At 37.1% G+C, this 19,679-nt stretch overlaps 2 protein-coding genes across 6 annotated transcripts; one reads left to right on the forward strand and one right to left on the reverse strand.

Moving 5' to 3' along the window:
* The first annotated feature begins 127 nt into the window (after positions 1-127).
* Positions 128-7,806, forward strand: LOC145913278 (uncharacterized). 4 transcript variants are annotated; one of them, XM_083000876.1, is made up of 20 exons: positions 128-244; positions 361-609; positions 674-809; positions 1,081-1,239; positions 1,314-1,469; positions 1,597-1,689; positions 1,763-1,802; positions 1,866-1,890; positions 2,061-2,110; positions 2,167-2,203; positions 2,333-2,424; positions 3,028-3,150; positions 3,217-3,328; positions 4,295-4,406; positions 4,474-4,527; positions 5,545-5,638; positions 5,704-5,840; positions 6,012-6,235; positions 6,423-6,458; positions 6,572-7,806. In XM_083000876.1, exons 3-20 carry the CDS (start codon positions 771-773, stop codon positions 6,786-6,788), a joined length of 1,800 nt encoding a protein of 599 aa, XP_082857002.1. In that variant the 5' UTR covers positions 128-244; positions 361-609; positions 674-770; the 3' UTR covers positions 6,789-7,806. The 4 variants fall into 4 exon arrangements, with proteins under 4 accessions (XP_082857002.1, XP_082857005.1, XP_082857003.1 ...); XM_083000879.1 differs by having other exon boundaries at positions 4,295-4,400; XM_083000877.1 differs by having other exon boundaries at positions 361-531.
* A 125-nt stretch (positions 7,807-7,931) lies between these two features.
* On the reverse strand, positions 7,932-14,665 carry LOC145913514 (uncharacterized). Of its 2 annotated transcripts, none has more exons than XM_083001212.1 (16): positions 14,390-14,665; positions 14,114-14,315; positions 13,858-14,030; positions 13,649-13,799; positions 13,412-13,575; positions 12,972-13,074; positions 12,756-12,847; positions 12,612-12,697; positions 12,381-12,494; positions 11,811-12,103; positions 11,462-11,596; positions 10,344-10,496; positions 10,180-10,284; positions 9,209-9,388; positions 8,768-8,953; positions 7,932-8,484 (listed from the first exon to the last, which is right to left on the reverse strand). In XM_083001212.1, the coding sequence occupies exons 1-16, from the start codon at positions 14,623-14,625 to the stop codon at positions 8,191-8,193; spliced, it is 2,667 nt and encodes an 888-aa protein (XP_082857338.1). In that variant the 5' UTR covers positions 14,626-14,665; the 3' UTR covers positions 7,932-8,190. The 2 variants fall into 2 exon arrangements, with proteins under 2 accessions (XP_082857338.1, XP_082857337.1); XM_083001211.1 differs by having other exon boundaries at positions 7,934-8,484; positions 12,612-12,705; positions 12,767-12,847.
* Positions 14,666-19,679: the final 5,014 nt, after the last annotated feature.

A 19,679-nucleotide genomic window follows, 5' to 3' on the forward strand; every position in this document is an offset into this window, starting at 1 on the left:
TACAACTTCCAATCAGCTTTTAAGTGTAACTGCTACGCGTAATGTAAGCGGTAAACAACGCTGCGCTTTTTTCTCTAACAATGCACTGCTTGGTCGCCTTCACGCGCATAACTAAAGCCGCTCATCTCCTCATCGGTGTGCAAGAAAATCGGCAACGCGTTTTGCTTGGCTTAAGAATGAAGATTTGCAATAACTGGGCCATCACGAGATCCTTAGCTATTTAAAGTCAGGTGAATGGGATAAGGTTGGTTGTCCGAAAATTTACCGACGTAAACACCACAGTTTTGTGGAATAAAACGTTGAAAATTTATTGTGTTAATTTTTTCAAGAGTTCTGACCATTTTTTTTTATTTCATATAGGGGCACAGTGTGACCGACAGTACGTACGTATGCATGTTTCGGCGGCACAAGAGCAGAGAACAGACTCGCTGATTGTCACCGCCAGCCACGCAATCGCAATGGCGAAAAGGAAAAAAGGCTGTTTTACCAGCAGCAGTCCAACGAGGCTGGGTCTGCTTGCGTCACGAACTGGTAAAACCGTACGCCGATGTACAGTTGGCTAGCAATTATTACGTCGTGTTTTTTCACACGCCAACGACCAAGAACCATGTAGATTTTTGTTTGGGTTTTACTTAGTTTTATATAGAGCTCTTTAATGGTCTTTTGTTAATAGGCATATGTTTTCACCTAATTCGCCGTCATAAATGTAGCCACAATAGAACGAAATCAGTATTATCGTTGACAACACAGCACAAAATACATATGCAGCAATGAGGCAGAAACTTGAAGAAATATTTAGTCAACGAAAGGTTTGTTGTTTTTATTCCAGTTCAGGAACTTATGTAATAACATTATGCATTATTTTCTCTTTAACCAGGAATTCTGAAATTATTGTATTTTGAATGTATTAAAACATTTGTATTTTTGTAGTTTTAATCTTAAACTGAAGTATAATGCTATATGTTTGCAGTGTATGTTTGTTAAATGGTTTGCATAACTTATCCTTGTACATTTAGCCTAGTTATTTTGTTTTGTTAAATATTATTGTACATTGGTCAAACTGAGTAAATTTTATTGCAGATTGACCTTATTCATTCAGCATATGTTGTTCACACTCTTTATCAACAGCAAAAATTGGGAAAGTACTGTGACCTCAAAGTTTTGGTTGGTGACAAACAGTATTTTGTCCATAGATGTATTCTAGCCGCTGCTTCAGCACAACTTGACTCACAAATTAATGTAAGTGTCCCATTTGCTTGAAAATATACACCCATGTGTTTGTTTTGTAAATGAATTGGTGTTTTTTCTTTTAGGGCTTGGATACTATTCAACTTGTGGGAGTTACTTATTATGGGTTTGAATGTCTGCTTGAAATCTTGTATTCAGGCAAATTAAATGATATTTCGAGTCTGAGTGATGCTAAGTTTCAGCAAATTGTCAGTGCAGCAGATGCACTAAATGCAGAAACGGTAATTTTTTCTTCACACAATTTTACTTTTTTTGTGTTGAGCTTTTTCAACAGTAAAAAGAATGTGTACAGAGATATTAATTAAATTTAACATGAAATTAGTTGCAAATGGTATTGTTTTTCAATAGGTAATGGAATATTGCACTCGAGAAAGAGGTGATCTGATGGCAATATTGCTGCACAGAAGCACCACTGTGAATGACGCAAATGCAGCTTCTCAGGTTTGTATGAAATTTACTTAAACTAAACTTGCATGTATAACAATTAACATTTTAACGAAAAACAATACTTTAGGCTGCTGAACCTGCGACCATGCCACCTCAGCATCAAGAAAGTAAGTAAACTGTGCTACCTAAAGTATGCGACTCATTTATTCCTATGTTTGTATTTTCTTCAGGTTTTGCCCAACAAGTTGCTGCAGGGTATGAATTTACAACTATTAAAGTTCATATCATGCTTGTATGCCATTTTACAAATTATTATAATCAAAATTAACTGTTTACTGATTATTAACATTTGAGAATTTAGATGTATTAATTATTTTATCCTAGCCACAAGGCAAGCTTACCAAATTTTTATCTTTGTTATTTAGCGTTTCAGTCAAAGCAGAAGTTACAGAGACAGTCTCCACCAATCAGCATGGTTGGTATTTTGTTTAGTTGTTTAATTACAACATACTCATGCTTTAATTGTTACAGTTTCCTTGCAACAAGCTCAGGCTCAAGGCGATCCAAGGTATTTTACTTATTTTCAAGCAATAATAATGTTAGCACATGCTTCTTATAAACTTAGTTTAGCTAAAAAGTTTAACTTGGTTTAGGTTCTATTGTAATTTGCAATTAAATATATTCTCCCTACATTAAGGGTCCCAGCTAAGGAAATTGACCAGGATTATTCTGAAGCTCCAGTTGCTGCTGAGGTTGAAGTTGATAACACACATTTAATGCAAGCAGAAGGTATTTCCTGTCTATCAGTTTTATTAAACCAGTACTAATGTTTGACAAATTTTGTACTCACAGCTAATTTGTTAAAACAAACTAACAATTTCATCAACTAAGTCAGGGTGGTCCAAGTTTGAAAGCATTCAGTGCCACAATTTATTTCACAAGCTGGCAGGTAGCAGAAATAAAAATTAGACTTACTTCATTAACTGTGAACATCATGTGCTACCCAACAATGTGATACCTCCCTGAAATATTTGAAACCACATTTTGAAACCCCTAAAATTTTATTCGGAAACATTATGAATTATGAATATTTTTATGCGCACAGAAAATCTCGGGCCAGTATTTGGTCCACCCTGAGTTATGTCATACAGCATAAAATACTTTTATTTTTATTGAATTGTAGTGTGCTGTATGGTACCATTTGTCCATGTAAAAGTGAGGAGAAACTATGAAAAGATTTTGTTTCTTCATAACAATAAACTCCTCAGCGAAGAAAACTTTTAAACTGATGCACCCTTCTGCATTGTTCTAATTACACAACCTTTATTATAAATGTGACAAGTGACACTCACAGTTTTTAACATTACTAAATTGTATACCTTGTTGTTTTAGGTAGTGCATCTCAAAGTCCCGTAAAGCATGAAGATGTGGCATTGCATAATCCCTACCAACCAGTCCCTGTCATATATACAGAAAACGATATTGTAAACAACCAAGAATATATGGAAGAAGAAGGTCAGTTATCTCCACTACATACTTCCAAACAGTTTACAGTTAACCAAGTTAATATTTATGCAACAGGTGCATACAATCGTGATCAACCAATAGCTTGTCGTGTTTGTGGAGCTGTGTTTTTAAATCCAACTGATTTAAAAGAGCACATGCATACTCATGTTGGCGAGAAATTGTTCAGGTATACTGTGATGATAGAAAACATTGTAACATGCGGTTGTTTAAACATTACATAATGTTCTGCTAAAGGTAAATTACACAATGGTTATAACATCATTCATTAAACTCATAATTACACCTTCATGTTTATGCAAGGAAACTGTGGTATTGTGTTTTATGTTCTAATGCTTCAGCAATTTCCATATCTATGAATGGTGATAGAACCGCTAAGGCAGCATATGGTAAATGTTAAAAAAGTATTTCTCTGTTGTAACAGTTGAACAACCTACAGTGTACGACTGTAACTTGCGAAAATTTAATTGGTATTGTTGTAGTACGATAGGAATAGGATAAATACAAAATATAATATTCAATAATTGCTTCTACCCTAATATCATGGTTGCCATACTGCTCTGGTTTCTAAGATATGTACTTATTTCTGTGAGCAGTGTCTTAGAAAATACAAATGGGATTATTTCCAAGAAATTACATACAGAGTTTTCTCATCTAAACAAACCTTTCAAAATCGGGCACAGTTTCTGAAATAAATCCAATTTTTGTCAGATTAAACAAACCAATTAAAGAAAAAAAGGTCATCATCATGCTTCCATTCAAAACAGGGTTATCATCTAATTTAGTAGCATTCAATGTCTTTCAAAATCGGGCACAGTTTCTGAAATAAATCCAATTTTGGCATCACAATACTCTGTGCTTATTTTTTGGTCTTGGTCAATGGTAACCCTGCCTAATAACCTAATAACCTTAAATAAATACATTATAGTTTATTTTCTATCTAATGTCAGATCAGTTACTCCGGTCAATTACAAATCATATGTTAAATGTTTACATTTAAGCTGTCTAAAGATCGCTTTGTTGTGATTTTAATATATAATTATTGATACGGTGTGCGATCGACAGCCTGCCATGGGCCATTGGTCTTTTGATCCAGTTTCTATTTATTAATCACATTAAATGTTTACATTATCAGGTGCGAAATGTGTGGACTCCATTTCAAGTTCCAATCTAACTTATGGAAGCACAAAGATTCCCATAAAACTGAAACAACATGTTACATATGTGGTGATGAACTGAAGGTATTTGTTTACTGTGATGCAGGTCAATTTTAATATTAATTAATTTGTAAATTCTTGCCTTTTCATTTTGAAGACAGATTTACAAAATCACTTAAAAGAGAAACACCCTGAACAACTTTCCTCCAATGTAAGTAAACACTTTTAGCAATAATTAAAATTTATGGTTGGTATTCTATTGTAAGAGGTACAGAAACATACTAGGTTGTTTAGGCGCAATTCAGATATCTGTACACTTTAAATTTAAAAATCGCACTGACGCTGATCGCCTGCCATTCTTTATGAGTAATTTTGGTTGGATTTGGGGGGTGCCGAAAACCTGTGACGTCGCACAAAGTTATGACCTCATAGACGTATTCAGGAATAAGTCGGCCCAAGTTTTATAAACTGTGCGAACGCTCTAGTCTGCGCTACTTATCGCACGTAAGACATATTGCACAATCGCGTTACCACAACGACAATTTCCCTACATTTGTTCTGCAACGCGAAAGAGATTTCAGATCGTAAAAACCGCATGTTACTGTAACAAGTGGACAACTGGAACAGTGTTTGTCAACAATGGTGCGGGTTTTCGATGAACGTTAAAGTTTGTTTTTATTTACGATTGTGTTTATATACCTACAAAATCAACAATAGCAACTCTTCGGTTCGTGGTACACCTGACACATCATCAAACCACTGCTAGTTAACGAGTTTTACGAAGATGCATGTTTTAATCCACACGGCTATTATGCTCGCGTTTGCCTATCACAAAAAGTTCAATTTTATCTATTGGGCGCTTGTGTTTATTAAACTCGCGCATATGTGTGCTCAGAAAAAACGGGGGTGCTGCTCCACCAGGTAATATGTTAGGGGGTGTGCAGGACCCTAGTGCTTGGCGCCTATGTTTGCAAACCCTTCTTTTTTTGTGTAACTGTGGTAGTTTATCACTCATTCAGGTCTTGTACAAAAACATAGTTTGCCCTTTTTACTGCAATGAAACATTGTCTTTCAAAACCAATTAATTGAATATAAATTTAATTACTGATAAATAAACTAACCAAAACAAATGTTTTATTGTTTGCAAAGGTGATACACAAACCATCATTATCCCCATTAACATTCAAACTGTCATGTGAAAGTTTTAAACTCGATACATTCTGTGCAGTATCAGGTTGATGATCAGAACAATCTGAAGGGCCAGAGGTTTGTGAAGAAAAGAACAGGAATTACGCCGTCTATGGAGAGAAACAAATCAGCAGGTGTTTATCAAAACAGAGTTTTACAAAATATTCTTTTACAATTGTAATTTATTGTATTCCTGCAGCTGAGTCAATCATAAGCCCAATAGCTGTAAATGACATAATGAGAGGACCAAATGGGAAATATCAATGCCCATTGTGTGAGCGTGGTTTCGATAGAAGGTGGAATCTTAAATGTCACGTCCTCATACACACAGCAGCTGTAAGATTTGTTTGTTTAATTTTAGTTGGTCAACATGTAATAATTTATGAACTGAATTTTAGGATTTACGAATCTGTCATAGATCATTGTATATGTGGTGCATAGTTAAATTTTTTTTTCAAAGCAAAATGTTTATAAAACTTGTTGTATGTTTGTGTGTTCCTTTACCAGCATAAAAAAGGTCCAAGTGGAAGTGTGGGAGACTACAGATACTTGGAAGGAGGATTTTCTTGTCCAGAATGTGGAAAACCCTTCAGAAACCTTCACAACCTTAGGAGACATGCTTCCACTATGCATGGCATGAACGCAGCACAATTGGCAGAAGCAAGCGACCCAGCAAGGACTGACTACAGCCAAGCACAAACCAGAAAACCTAAAGTTCAAGGACCTCCACGGTATGAAGCTATTAAAGTCTTGCTTGTTGTGTATGTTCATTGCTAGATCTTGCTAACGCTATTACATCTTGCAAAGCAAATGCCTATTTTGCTAAGCAAAATGCCTATTTTGTTGGTCTTGGTGGTTGGTAACCATGGATACAGACAAACAGATAATAACCACATATTTTGTGTTGTTGCTCTGCAGGAAAGTGGAAGGCCATCAACAAGACAATGATTTCAAGTAAGGAAAACGTTGCAGTTTTTTATGCAAATACAGTTCATGCAGTGAAAACGCTCCATTTGTAAATCTTAAAAATACACACTGCCTAAATCACGAGTCTTGCACTTTTACAGATTTTGGTGCACTATATGTGGGCGGGGATTCAAACGCAACCGAAACTTGGTTGGCCACATGGAGTCGCACCAGGGCGAGGGAAGTGGAAAATACGATTGTCACGTGTGCGGAAGAAGATTCGCACAGAAGGAATCGCTGAATGGTCATCTGTGGGTTCATGGAGGTAGAAACGAAGACGGCCAACCTAGCGAGGAAAACGTCACCTGGCCAGAATGAATTTCAGCATAGTTGTGTTCTTGGTCTCATGTGGTTGTACATTCTTATTTGGAGAATATTAGTATGCTGAGGATTTGAGAAATAAGATGTGGATCTCAGAGGTGCGGATCACAGTTCGAAATTTTAACTTTTAAGTTGTTTCTCTTTCTGAGTTTCCCAGTGCCCTGTCCTCAGTCGAGACCAAGATGGGCGATAATTGATTTGGTAAATTTGTCGAAAATGTAGTTTTTTTTGGAATTGCACAAATTTCGGAGAGTTCCTGTGCATTTTTTTAAACAGCTTGCTCTGACAGGACGAAAAAATCCCACATTAGTTATTTGAACTGTTTTTTGCTGACATTTATTGCGAAACAATGCAGTGAATAAGTGCGTACAGATGGGCAGCCATATTTGAACTACAATAAAATACACACCAAAAACGCTTTTGCCAATACATATGTTTTGGTGCTATTTGTTCCCAGCCTACTGGTCCCGCGCTTTTAAAGCATATTGTTGGTGTTTGTTAAGTAAAACTTTCGCTTACACAACTACTTAAGTTTGCCTTGTAACCTGACCCAATTTCTTCGTTTTGTAAATTATGTGTTTGTGCGTATTGCAGTTCAACCAACTTAGACTATAGGAAAGCCTTTTCGTTCTGTTTTATTTTTTTTCTGAAAGTCCCACCATTTCCTTTTCTTGGTGTGTTGTACAAATATCGCGTTTCACTGTTGTTCAGCTTGTTCTTCGATAAGTTGCTTCACTTTCAAAGAAGTCTTTGAAATCCCCGCTTTGATGGCTGCCTTAACCCGATGTTGTCACCCTTGTGTGTGCGTTGAAAACTGCATATTTTTACTCATAGCCACGCTTTACCAAATCTATATGATGTCAGTTTTGACTTCGATGCGAACTCATTAGCACTGTGTTGCTAACTTATATACCGACGACTTTCGGTAGGTTATTATTTTTCATCGTGTTTTTATCGGGAAACGCGTCGCAACGACGAAGATATCAGGCGTTATTAAATATAAGCCTCTGCGGCATTAGAGTATCTTCTTTGAAAGTTAGCCAGGACAGATATGGTGATCGTCTGGTCTTTGTGTATTTGTTTTACATAGTTGTCTTGGTACAAAATAACGCAGTTGTGAAAAAGAGTAAACACGTCATATTATAAGACTACATCACGAGCAAACTTGCATGTATTTGGGTGTAAGATGTGTTATAACATAAAAATACCCTGCTGGCCCCAAACAAACTATCCTGACCAAATGCCTGCAAATTCTTTATTTTGGCAAAAAATTGACAAAGTCACGATGTTTTATATTAAATGTACGTAAACCGACGTAATATTTATTGAAGAAAGACTCACGAAAACAGGTAACACTGATTGATTTTCTACGACACTGGATGGACAAGTACAAAAACGGCTAACTCTGCACGGCAAGTGTGGATGACACGTTGGACAAGGGTTGGGGGGTTGCTAGATGCCCACTCGCTGATGGGTAAGGGGGGACAGGAGGGAGTTCTAATCCTCTTTCGTCGGTATGCATCACGTGATCGTTGGCGTCGTGAATACGTAACACAGGAGCGGTGGAGGCTTTTACATGAGGAAGGATGTTTTTGTCGGATTCGCCGGGTGTACTGTTCTCAAGGTAGTTGCGAGAAACGGTCAAAGGCCACGAACTCGCGTTGGCTGTGGCAGGAAGGCTTCGGTGGAAAGCCTTGGAAAATAAGCGGATTAAAAAAACATGCAGTATGTTCGATTTACATGAAGTACAATTTACTGACAAATGTAATAGTTGGTAAAGGGAAAATGCATATTTTATTTAAAAAATGCAAATACAAATCTCATTACGATACGAGCTAAAAACTTGTTAACGGAAGTAGAAAATCAAGAACAAATATACTTTTTGCGGGATTTCAACTAGAAAGAAGAGCTGTTTTCAGAATCCAACTTAAAACGTGAAGTATTGGCAAATTATTCGTATGTTATGATATTTTTACCTGCACTGCTGCCTTCCTTGCCTTTATTCCGGCAACTCTCTGTTTCGCAGCAAGCAGTCGGTCGTTGGCTTCTTGCAAAACTTGCGTATCTATCTTTGATTTTTCCTGACCTGACTTCATTTGTCGTGATATTTGTTTGTGTTCCATGTAACGTCGAACCAAATCTGCTTGTTCTGATAATTGTGTCTAGAAACGTAAAACATTTCAACCTTCATGATGCAAGCGGACGTTGGTTCTGGGGATTCCAATGAACGTTTACTTTCATGAAGCATATCATCCTAAAAACCTCTTATATTCACAATGGTCTTTTGTGTTTACCACACCACACAATAATTGCGGTGTTTTCAACGAAAACAAAATGGTTTCATATCATTAACAACAAAATTATGTTTTTACAACTACGAATCTTTGCAATGTGTGATGGAGAAGTTTTTTATTTACCTTGATTCCGGTTACAATTTCCTCCTTATCTACTTTTATATCTTCTTTTGCTGCTTGTCGGTCGTGGCGTATCAATGCATTGGACACAGACGTGTGTTGGTTGCCGAAGTCAGAGGCAAACATCAGTTCGGAGTGACGTGTTCTGTGACGTTGCAGAGCGCGCTCTTTCCTCTCCTGAGCCTGTGTATTACAAACAACACTTGAAAATAAATAAAGTTCATCCAACCGCGAATTATTGATTTTTTGTTGTTGTAATCAAAACTGAATTCAGTTTAGATCAGCGATTATTCTTTTCCTACAGTGAATACGATTTTATTGATAGGGCATCTGAAAAATGCTCTTCAAACACAAAGCTGTAATTAAATTACCTTGTATAACTGTTTATTTTGTTTCTCTCCAATTTTAAATAAAATATGTTGTAATGCAGTGAAAAATTTGTCATTGTTTTCGGCACTAACTGAGGTTTTTTAAAAACGTTTGTGATAAATACTGTACCAGTGTTATACATCAGAATACCGCAAAACTGAAATTGATATCTAAAGTAAAGAAGGTTTTAATTGAAACTTGTAAACTAGCACCGTATGAATTTCATGGGATTAGCATCACAAACAAGTTCCTAACAAATCTCAAAGAATGGGGTAGGCCTTTATATCATTTAGAAATTGTTGCATGTAATATTTCCTTATTATAAAGGTTAAGGTATATATAAATTTAAAACATTCGGTGTAGTTTGCCGAATTTCCGGCGCATCACTAGTTTTTTGCTTGCTGTTCCTTATTTAAACTTGCAGGTTTCGCAATTTGCTTTACATTAAAAAAGGTTGAAAACCACTGGTTTTAATCATAACGCTAGTCTCTCAACACAGTCTCAAACAACACAAATCAAGATTCACTGAGAAATAAATTCCATAAAATTAGATTTATGATCGGATTTTTTATATGCAAACAAAAACCTTAGTGAAAAAAACTCACATATTCCATGTACACGTTTTTGTTAAGTTCATGTTGCTGAAGAGCTTCAGCGATTCGTAACCTGTCTTCCTGGCGCTGATTCAACGCGTTATTCCGTTTTTCCTCCTGGTCGCACAGTAAATACATAGTACAAGTATAAGACTGTGATAATCTATCATATTCACCTTATATGCCGACACGATATGCTTGGCTTGCATTCTCTCCTGCTGAACTCGCATAACGCGATCAACTTTGACAGCCATGAGGTCGCTTTTGTCTCTGTCTCGATAAGCTTTCGAGACAGCCATCAGGGTAGCCAAGCTCACATTGTCGCGCAACTAAAATTTACCAACAAATTATCAGCCATAAATGCCATAGACATACATAATGTTAAACAAGTTAGAAATACCATGAGGTTTGCAGGCTGGACAGCCCTGGCAATGCAGCCTAGCTGGTCCAGTCACTTTTTTCTGACAAGTCGGAGCAAGATTTGAAATACCAAGCTTTCGGTGAAGTTTGAACTCACGACCCTGGGATAAGTACCAACTGAGATATAAGTGGCTGATCCAGCTAGGCTGCATTGCCTGGGCTGCCAAGCCTGCAAAATCTCATGATCGCCATACGTTAGCTGTGATCGCCAAGCAAGGACCTGCGCAGTGGGTCGATCCTGCCTATCATGCCATTGCATGTGATATTACTAAAAGGTAGAAATATTTACAAAAATCGGTCCTCTAAAAAATAATAAACTTTGTAAATTACATAACAATTACAGCAGAAATCGGGTAATCCGGATTCGAATTGTCCGACAAATTTATCCGGATTAGATGAATATCCGAATTGTCCGAAGACGAAAGATATACAGTTAGTAGGTTATCGGTAAAAATCGCCCTTATTTACTACAGCTAAGACATTTGTAACCCGAAGATCCAAAAAGCACTATATAACACTTGCATTTAACTTAAAGCAAAAAGCATTGGACAAATTGACTTTTGCGCCATGCGCGCTGCTATAACGGCGGTAGGTCAATCAATGTTACAATGTAAATACAAGTAGTTATGAATAAACACGTAACGGAAACGTGGCTTGGTGGACGAATGCAAAGTTGCAGCGGGAAAATCCACCTAAATACGGATTACGAGATGTCAAAAGAGCAACATTTATCCGAAATAGGTTAAAATCCAGAACAATTATGCGAAAATGTTTGTTAAGAAAGTGGTTTCAAATCATTTGTACATCTAGCTTAGTACAAATTATGCGAATTCCCGGATTAACCGAGTTCCACTTAATATCGCCGTACACTTACCCTTGGGGGAGGAACAGATTTTTTGGCTTGAGGGCGTGGTTTTAAAAAATCTTGTTCATGCCAATACTCAACTGCCTCTCGAACATCTCGACCCGCCTCACGATTCATAATCAGGTGCTCTTGTGTGGGTTCAATCTATATAATAAAAACAACACAAAAACTAACGCTATATTAGATCAGGGGTGTCAAACCGGGCCAAATCCAGCCCGCAATGTCCCTTATGTGGCCCGCATCATGTTAGTTTCGCGTTGAAAGAAATGTTAATATCCGTTGTACATTTGTAGGGCACATCTTATCTTGTACAATACGTAAAAATTTTAGCCACAGCAGACATCAAAACCATAAATACCTCAGCTATCACTGGCCTTCCGCCACCAATTTCGAAGTCCTTGTCATGAATTCTCCATTCGTGGTTTGGAATTTCTTCGTCCGGCTGGCATTGGATCGCGACTTCCCTTTTCTGACTTTCTTTTCCGCCATCGATAAAAGTCCCAAGAACTGGGTGTGATTGTGTAAGACCGGGACGAACCAGGGCTTGTGTGGGACCAAGCATCTGTTGTACTGTGACGGGTTCACGGCGTTGCGTTTTTGCTGGCGCTGTGGCAGGTGTAGATACGGGCGCCGAAGGCTTTAACGGCGAATCTGCACAACAAATTTGCTTTTATTTTATGTGGCGTAACTTTAAATGTTTACTGGCGAGTCTTTGTCAAAGTTTGCTTTGTGCAAGGAATTCCTAATGTTACAGTCTCAAACATAAAAGACTAATCACTTTAGCATAGTTTAAAATTTATTCTATAACATTGAGTGCAGTGGCAAAAATTCGCACCCTAAAAAGTAAAGGCAGTTTTGGGTGAACAAATAAAAAAACATAATACACAAATTGACTCAAGCTCAACAAAAGACAAATGTTTGTGCGTACCTCTTTTTTCATCCTGCAAGAATGTCACAGTGAGTGGTTTGGAGAACAAAGACTTGACAGGCAACCCAGAATCATGATGTACATGAATTGTAATTCCTTCATCAGGGGAATTGTCTGCAGAAACATGACACCTAATTACCTGAACAATGAATAAACCTCTTCCCTTTAAATACATTTAAAAGGTCATCAAGATGAAGAAGTGGATTTAGTCAACAGCTATTTGAAATTTACCAAATGATCTCAAAGCATTTTGCTCCAACTTGGCTAAGTTGATGTGAAGAGAGGTGGGCAGGTTCTTTAAATTTAATCCATCTAATCTCTCCTCCTTAAAAACATGGTTTGTCAATGAAACAATTATATTTTCAGTTGTAAAACTCGATAATTACTGTTTTATCAGATTCTGGCAATTTTGGAGTAACAACCCTTGCAGCAGTTCCACTTGGTGTCTTTGATCCAGGCCTTCGATTCTGTCAAATGTAATTTTTTCATACAAGTATAAAAAATAAAATAAAACATATTTTACAAACATACTACGAAATACATCCATGTACACAAGCATATAATATTATTTGTTTATTATCCTAAATATACCTGGAGGTATGTGTCATAATCAAGGCTCAAAGCTTCCTCTGCTTGACTCCCACCAGGTGTTGTGTGGGTACGTGATTGTAGATTTAGTTTCCTCATTTTTTGACTAGAAATAAAAATGTTCAAGGAATGTTCCAATGATTTGCATTTAGCTTAAATTTGTTTTGGGTAAAATTTATACAGAAACTCTGCTACAAGGGTCACCAAACTATGGCCAGCGGACTTGATCCAGCCCACAAGCCTTGTTTATCTGCCTCTGGCTTTGGCACTAACAAAGAAGTTGTTCACACCCAATGTCAAATAAATCTGTGTAAAAGACCATTCTGCTAAAAATAATCTATTACATTGAATCGTTATTTGGGTCCCAAATGCCATTGCTCAAATGTATATGGCCCAAAGTAAGTATGGTGACCCCTGCTATGCTACAAAGCATTTGGTTTTACTTGATTTCGAAGTAGCTTAAATTTCTTTTCCTGCGGCATATGTGACCTCTTATCCACCTCTGAATTACAATGACAGGAGAACCATGAACTAAAATATGAGTAATATCCGAGAGAATTTTTCGTACAGTTTTCATTTCTGTTTCTATGGTCCTGTCTTGTACGGGCTGCAAGCAAAATGTACATAAATTTGTTTGCGATTATAAATACAGCAAAGGGGTGATGTTTTATAACATTTACCTCAATTTCTTTTGGACATAGATCAATCAGTAAAGCAGGGTTCAATGCGACAAACCTTTTGGAAAATAATGCATCTTCTATAATTTCATCATCGCCCACAACATGGTGGTCAATGGCCTTCAAAGACCAAATTGTATTTACAGTATGATGCCTAAAATCAATCAAACAAATAATGTGTGTAATTGTGTGAAACATTTGATTTATTTAACCTGTAGTTGTATTTCAGACTGAGTGGTGTGTCATAAAGAGTAAGAGCAATCAAACTGGGACATGCAGCAAGTGCTTGGACACTTTCCAACCTTCCTATTCCATTATCATGCAGATTCAAAATTTGCAAACTCTGCATTTTCTCCCAAAATTCTTCATCAGGAAGTTTAGTTATCTTGAAAACATTTCATTTGTAAAAGATAATGTTTGGATAGCAATGGAGCTTTAAACCAATGCTATATTTATTTTTATACATACCTGGTTACTGTGAAGATCTAGCCTTACTAAATGGGGACAGTTTTCAAGTGCATTGAATCGTGTTAAATAATTGTTGTGAAGAATGCAAACTCGCAGGTGATTGCATGATTGGATGTGTCCTAAACTTCTTACATGGAAGTGCGTTAAATGAATATATTCAATTTCCCGCAAGGATCTTGTCTGTTGATTTGTAGTTTTGCATCTACAAAAAATTTGGTTGATATGTTATTATTTTTTGGTTGATTACCTGTGGGAACAATGCAAAACTACATTTACCTTTCAAGTAAAAATGCTCTTGTTGGTGACATCAGGTAACCTCCTTCAGCTGCTTGTCTTAAAGCTGCATCGGCTAGTCTAGTGTCATATTTTGACTGTAGTTGGCCTTCTTTTCGCTTTTTTCTGGAAGGTATTGGACCAGATTTATTGTTTTGTTGTGAGTGCAACTCATTTTTGATGGCTGCAATCGATTTAGTGATAAGATTAGCATCAAATCCCACTTCTAGTCCCTCCATTGCTATGCAACAGGACTATTTTCCATTCATAACCTAAAAATATTTCTACCAGAACAAAAAAATGGTCAGTACGAGACGTAGCCACTTTCCAGATTAAATGCTGCAAGTATTTATTATGTAACTAGTGATCATATAGGATCTTGCAAATGTTGCTGTACTAGCTTGATCTGCTTCTTAGTTCTCACCTTGACTCAATCTGAGTAGTTTTAATACATGCCATGGACACCTTTCCTGCTAAGTTTGGTAACCTGCGTGAATTCTGCATTGTCGGCACTTTATTACTTTTTTATAAATAAATCTTGAAGACTGCTTCTAAATATAGACATGACGAAAAAGTAAATCATAGGTAAAATCCACTGTTTAGCGTAATTTTATATTTGAGAAAGAGAGGAAAATATCTATTTTTAAGAACTACAGTCATGTGGGTTTGTTCTTTGCATTTGTTGCCATAACAACGCGACTGTGTCGTATTTTAAGTTTGTCGCTTGTTGCCTATCGCCGTGGCGTCGCTTGTTGCCTATCGCCGTGGCGTCGCTTGTTGCCTATCGTCATGGCAAAAAATATTTTAGGGATTCTGTGGAAGCCCATACCTTTCGCTCCCTGGATCTGCGATTTATAATAAGGTCAAGCTCCGACTTTTTGTGTTTTTTTTGTTTATTTTTTTAATTTTTGTGCAAAATTGGCTTCCAAACTACGAAACACATTTCAGTTTTCGTCACTTTTGCTGTAGCGAATTTGTTTGTTTGAAATACCTTATTGTGTTTGATGTTCTATATACGTCAGCAACAAATTGATGTACAGTATGATCGAAGCCAAAATCCGCTATAATATTGTAGGCTATGTTAAACTTCCCAACATTGACATTATTATTGCAAATATTTTTGTAAAACGTGCTTGTTTGGTCGATTGATTTTGAATCAATAGCAAACGGCACAGGTCGGTAGATTTCTTGGAATAACACTGTCAATTCAATGTTTACAACGTCGCCCGAAAAATTAATTTACTATGGTCGGATGATGTGCAGAAAAGTTAAACAAGCGAAAGGAAGAACGTATGCATTGACACACCAGTCCGGATGACAGATTGCGCCCATTCAGTGTAGACGTACAGGCCGTTCGTGCCAACCTTTGCGTTTTATCTTTGTTCACACGCCATTGGTATACAGGTTTTCCTTCTTGCGGTTATCAGGGTCGCCATCAGATTTTATGTTAGTATCTCCTGGGAGACTATAATTGCGAAATGCCAGTGAGATGAAACAGTTCCCTTGTGGCGTGTTACGCGAAAGGCTGACCTTAAATATTTGTTCTATTCAGAGTTAGACTAATTTGTTTCAAATATCATCATTAGTTTCTAATTAATTAAAAAGAAATATTAAATACATGTCCTGAGTGTAATGTAAAGATAATTTTCTGTGTGTAACGATTGTTGGTAAACTCTTTGCCAACAGCGTATGTGTAGGCTATAAGTCAGTCAGACTGGTGGTATGTCTATTTTACCGAACGACGTTTTAGCGCGTCATCTTTGTGTCCTAGGAAATAAGGGACAACATCTAAAGTTTTGTGTTTTCTGTGTGTCGCAAGAAGGCTGTATGGCTTTGGCTGCCAATCAGTGAATCAGCGAAACGGAATTTGTTGGCCTTTACCACGTACACTGCTTTAGCAGCAAGCCCCGGGTTTTACGGCTTTATCAATAAGTGACATGTGGTGCATAAAAACGAAGTCTGTCTAGGAAATAAAAAAAATATTTTTAAATTTATGCATTTGCGTAAACATCAGGCAAAAATCGGAAACCACATACAGAATTGACTAATTAGGAAACTTTAGCGCCATTTTAACCATAAACATTTCGGTTGAATTGAATTGGAATTCATTTATTCAAATTACGAGGCTCATCGATTTTTAATTAAACACGCACCAGGCTGCTAAAAAATTAAAACATTTATCGCATTGATTATTTATGATGATGGCTGCTTTATTCAAGAGCTTTGGCAAGAACGTTATTTTAGTATTATTTCATACCAATATAGTATTTTATGATATTGCCGTAGTAATAGTTTTGACCATATCATATTTACAGACGTTGTTACGTAAGGAGTTTGCATACGATTTAACTGCACAAAGAGCAGAAACAATGAATACAAGCAAAAACTCCAGCGTCTACTCCCACAACAACTCTGTATGGAACACACCCTTCAAATACAGAAGCTGGTTTTTCACCGAAGCTGTGCTTATTCTTGCGACCACAATATTCTCTTACGTCTTGTTCAGGCTTGTACAGGATAATGTTTCCCGCAAGACAGCGTCCAGACAATTTGAAGGTAATATAACAGTCAAATGTTTTTATTTAAACACATCGTATATATCGAGCCAATAATTTGCCGCCTGTCGCATTAATTAACGAACCAAGTAGTAAACTATAAACAAACTAAGCACGAGAAATATGCATACATAGGATATCCGCCGTTATTCCACAAAAATATATTGCAACTCACAACTTTTATGTGCATAATTTATATTTGGACTTGTTGTAATTTGAGATGTAAGAGTTTGCTTTTTAACTACAAAACAAGCAGAATGATGCTTTGGCCGTCTTTAGAAATGGCAAGAAGTGGGTTTGATTAAAACAATCAGGTGAAACCTCGCATTGCATCAAACACAACAGAAACAGGGAAATGCGATTATAAACACCTAATAATCCGCATAATCTGACTTTTCAACGTTGCTTATGGTGACGTATATATTTATAGGATCAAAGCAGAAGGCACGCAAAGCTGTAGGAGCTCAACTTCACCGCATGTGCATCGTTACGGCCAGTTTGGACCTACTCTATGTTATCGCAACACAGGCCTACATGGCCACATTTTGGCGTTCGGAACTTGCATGTGACATCACAGTGTTGCTAGGGGCAACATTTTACTCCACGTCACTTTTGGGCACTTTTACTTTTCTGTGGTGTCGCCAACGAGCCCTGTATGGAAATCCTGTTCTTAAACACCTGTCGACGAAATTCTATCATGTTTTGAGCTGGATAAGCATTATTGCAATTTATTTGACTATCTTGGTGCCAACTTGTTCAATGTTTGTCTGGAGAAGGTACACCGTGACAGAACAGGCAAGTGAGAATGTGTTGTCTACTGTCTTGTAGCAATGCCAAGACTGACTTATATAATTCAAATATAATTTTCTCCCCTTGTCCCCTTGTCCCCTTGGCACCTTTCCTTGCAGCTATTGATTATAATAGTTGTTGTGGACGGAGATTGAGCATTCAATAGTTTTATATTTTCGGATTCAATCAATGCAAATTATAGTCAAAATAAAAAAAAAGTTCTGAAAGAGCAAGTTATCTTTTTGCTATACGAGCAGTATGCCTAAGAAACCATCGCACGACAATTCCAATACACATTCGTGGTGCCAAAATTTAACATTAGTTTTTCAGGGCTGTAAGTTGAAACTCAATCTACTTGCAACTTTTCAAAAGTGGTACATTTTCTACACTATCAGCTACTTCACTAGCCAACTTCTTCTTCTGTGGTTGTACATTCATCCTCTGCTTAAACACAAGGCAAGTTTAGCATGCATTCAACGGAATTTGAAAGTAAACAGTTTTTTGTTGTTGTTGTTAAACCGTTACTCTGCTTATGTTATGCCACGAATTGAGACCTAAAATCGATATGCATGCTATTAGAATCGATGCAATTTTGTGTGACGGGACAAAATTTGCCGTCAAAGACGTCATATTAAATTTTTACAAACCAAAACATAATTGATTTTTTCAATTACTAGAAACGAAAAGACAGCCTGGCAAAAAAGAGTCGTCTCGAGTCACGCCTTCCTTCGACGTGAGTACATCATATTTTTGTGACATATGTTTGCCATTTCATGTACACGTATAACGTTTTACGAGCTGACATGCTTCGTAAATATGGACACGAAAAGATAATGACCTTTGACAGCCATTGCCCATCTCGCCAAATATTATTGAAATATTTCTACCGACCTGACAAAGGCCACAACTTGACATATGGATTTAACGTCAATTGCAATTAGTATAAATTTCCTGTAAATTTCTGAGTTTGAATTGCAGAAATCAAGATCAACAAGATGCCAAATTCCAAGCCTGCATCGTAAGGTCGATGGTAATTGCTGCTTGTTGCGTGGCAAATGATATTTTGACGGCGATTGCTGTTACGATGGTATCGCGATATAATCAGCAGCGCTGGACAATGCTGATACCACATTGCATTAATCTGAGTATTAATCTGCTTTGCATGGTTGGTTGTTTCGTGTACTGGCGTGAACTTATTTTGCCTTGTTGCGTAAAACCGCCAGGTAAAGAGTCTCAAACCAACGTGTAAAGTGTAAGGCGGTTACAACAAATGTGTTTGAATGTATCGACGTAGAAATAGTTTGCAAATGACGTGTGTGTTGCCTTTGCACAATAGTGTGACCTTTATCGTGACCGCATGTGTACAAAAATATAAATATTACGAAAAGGCCAACCTTTGATTTGTGGTGAATTCATTATTTATATACCAATACGAAATCAAATGTAGGCGTCACGAGTACAACCTTTTAGCAAATTAATACGATTCTATAGAACCAAAGAACCATAATTATGGCTACAGTTAATTTTAGGACGAGACCTTGTAGGTCGAAACAGTGCGTTCACCACTGTCTACAGTTCAATAATGAGATTCTATAAGTTCATTTAAGTGACCGTCGAAGTTCCAAGTTTAGATCACAATGCACGGTGATATCAAATGTAAACTTTCCTCACGAAACACTTCTGAAACTAAATCAATACTACGTTACACGGAAAAAGCAACATAAGCAAAATATTTATCCCAGCGTAATACGGCCTGCTTGCCAAACCTGTAAACGTCACAGAAATGCACGTGTTTTTTTCAATTGATGCATGACCGCGGCCAAGTATTGCCTCAAAAATACCGAGTTGAACTGATAGGCGCTAGGAATCCGCTTACAAAGGACAAATTACGTGGAACAGCCTTGTTGTGTGCGTTTTTTCGTTGCGGTACGCCACGCCATGAAGGCGCA

This window comes from Ascidia mentula, chromosome 9 (genome assembly GCF_947561715.1).
Source record: "Ascidia mentula chromosome 9, kaAscMent1.1, whole genome shotgun sequence".
NCBI classification, from domain to species: Eukaryota; Metazoa; Chordata; class Ascidiacea; order Phlebobranchia; family Ascidiidae; genus Ascidia; species Ascidia mentula.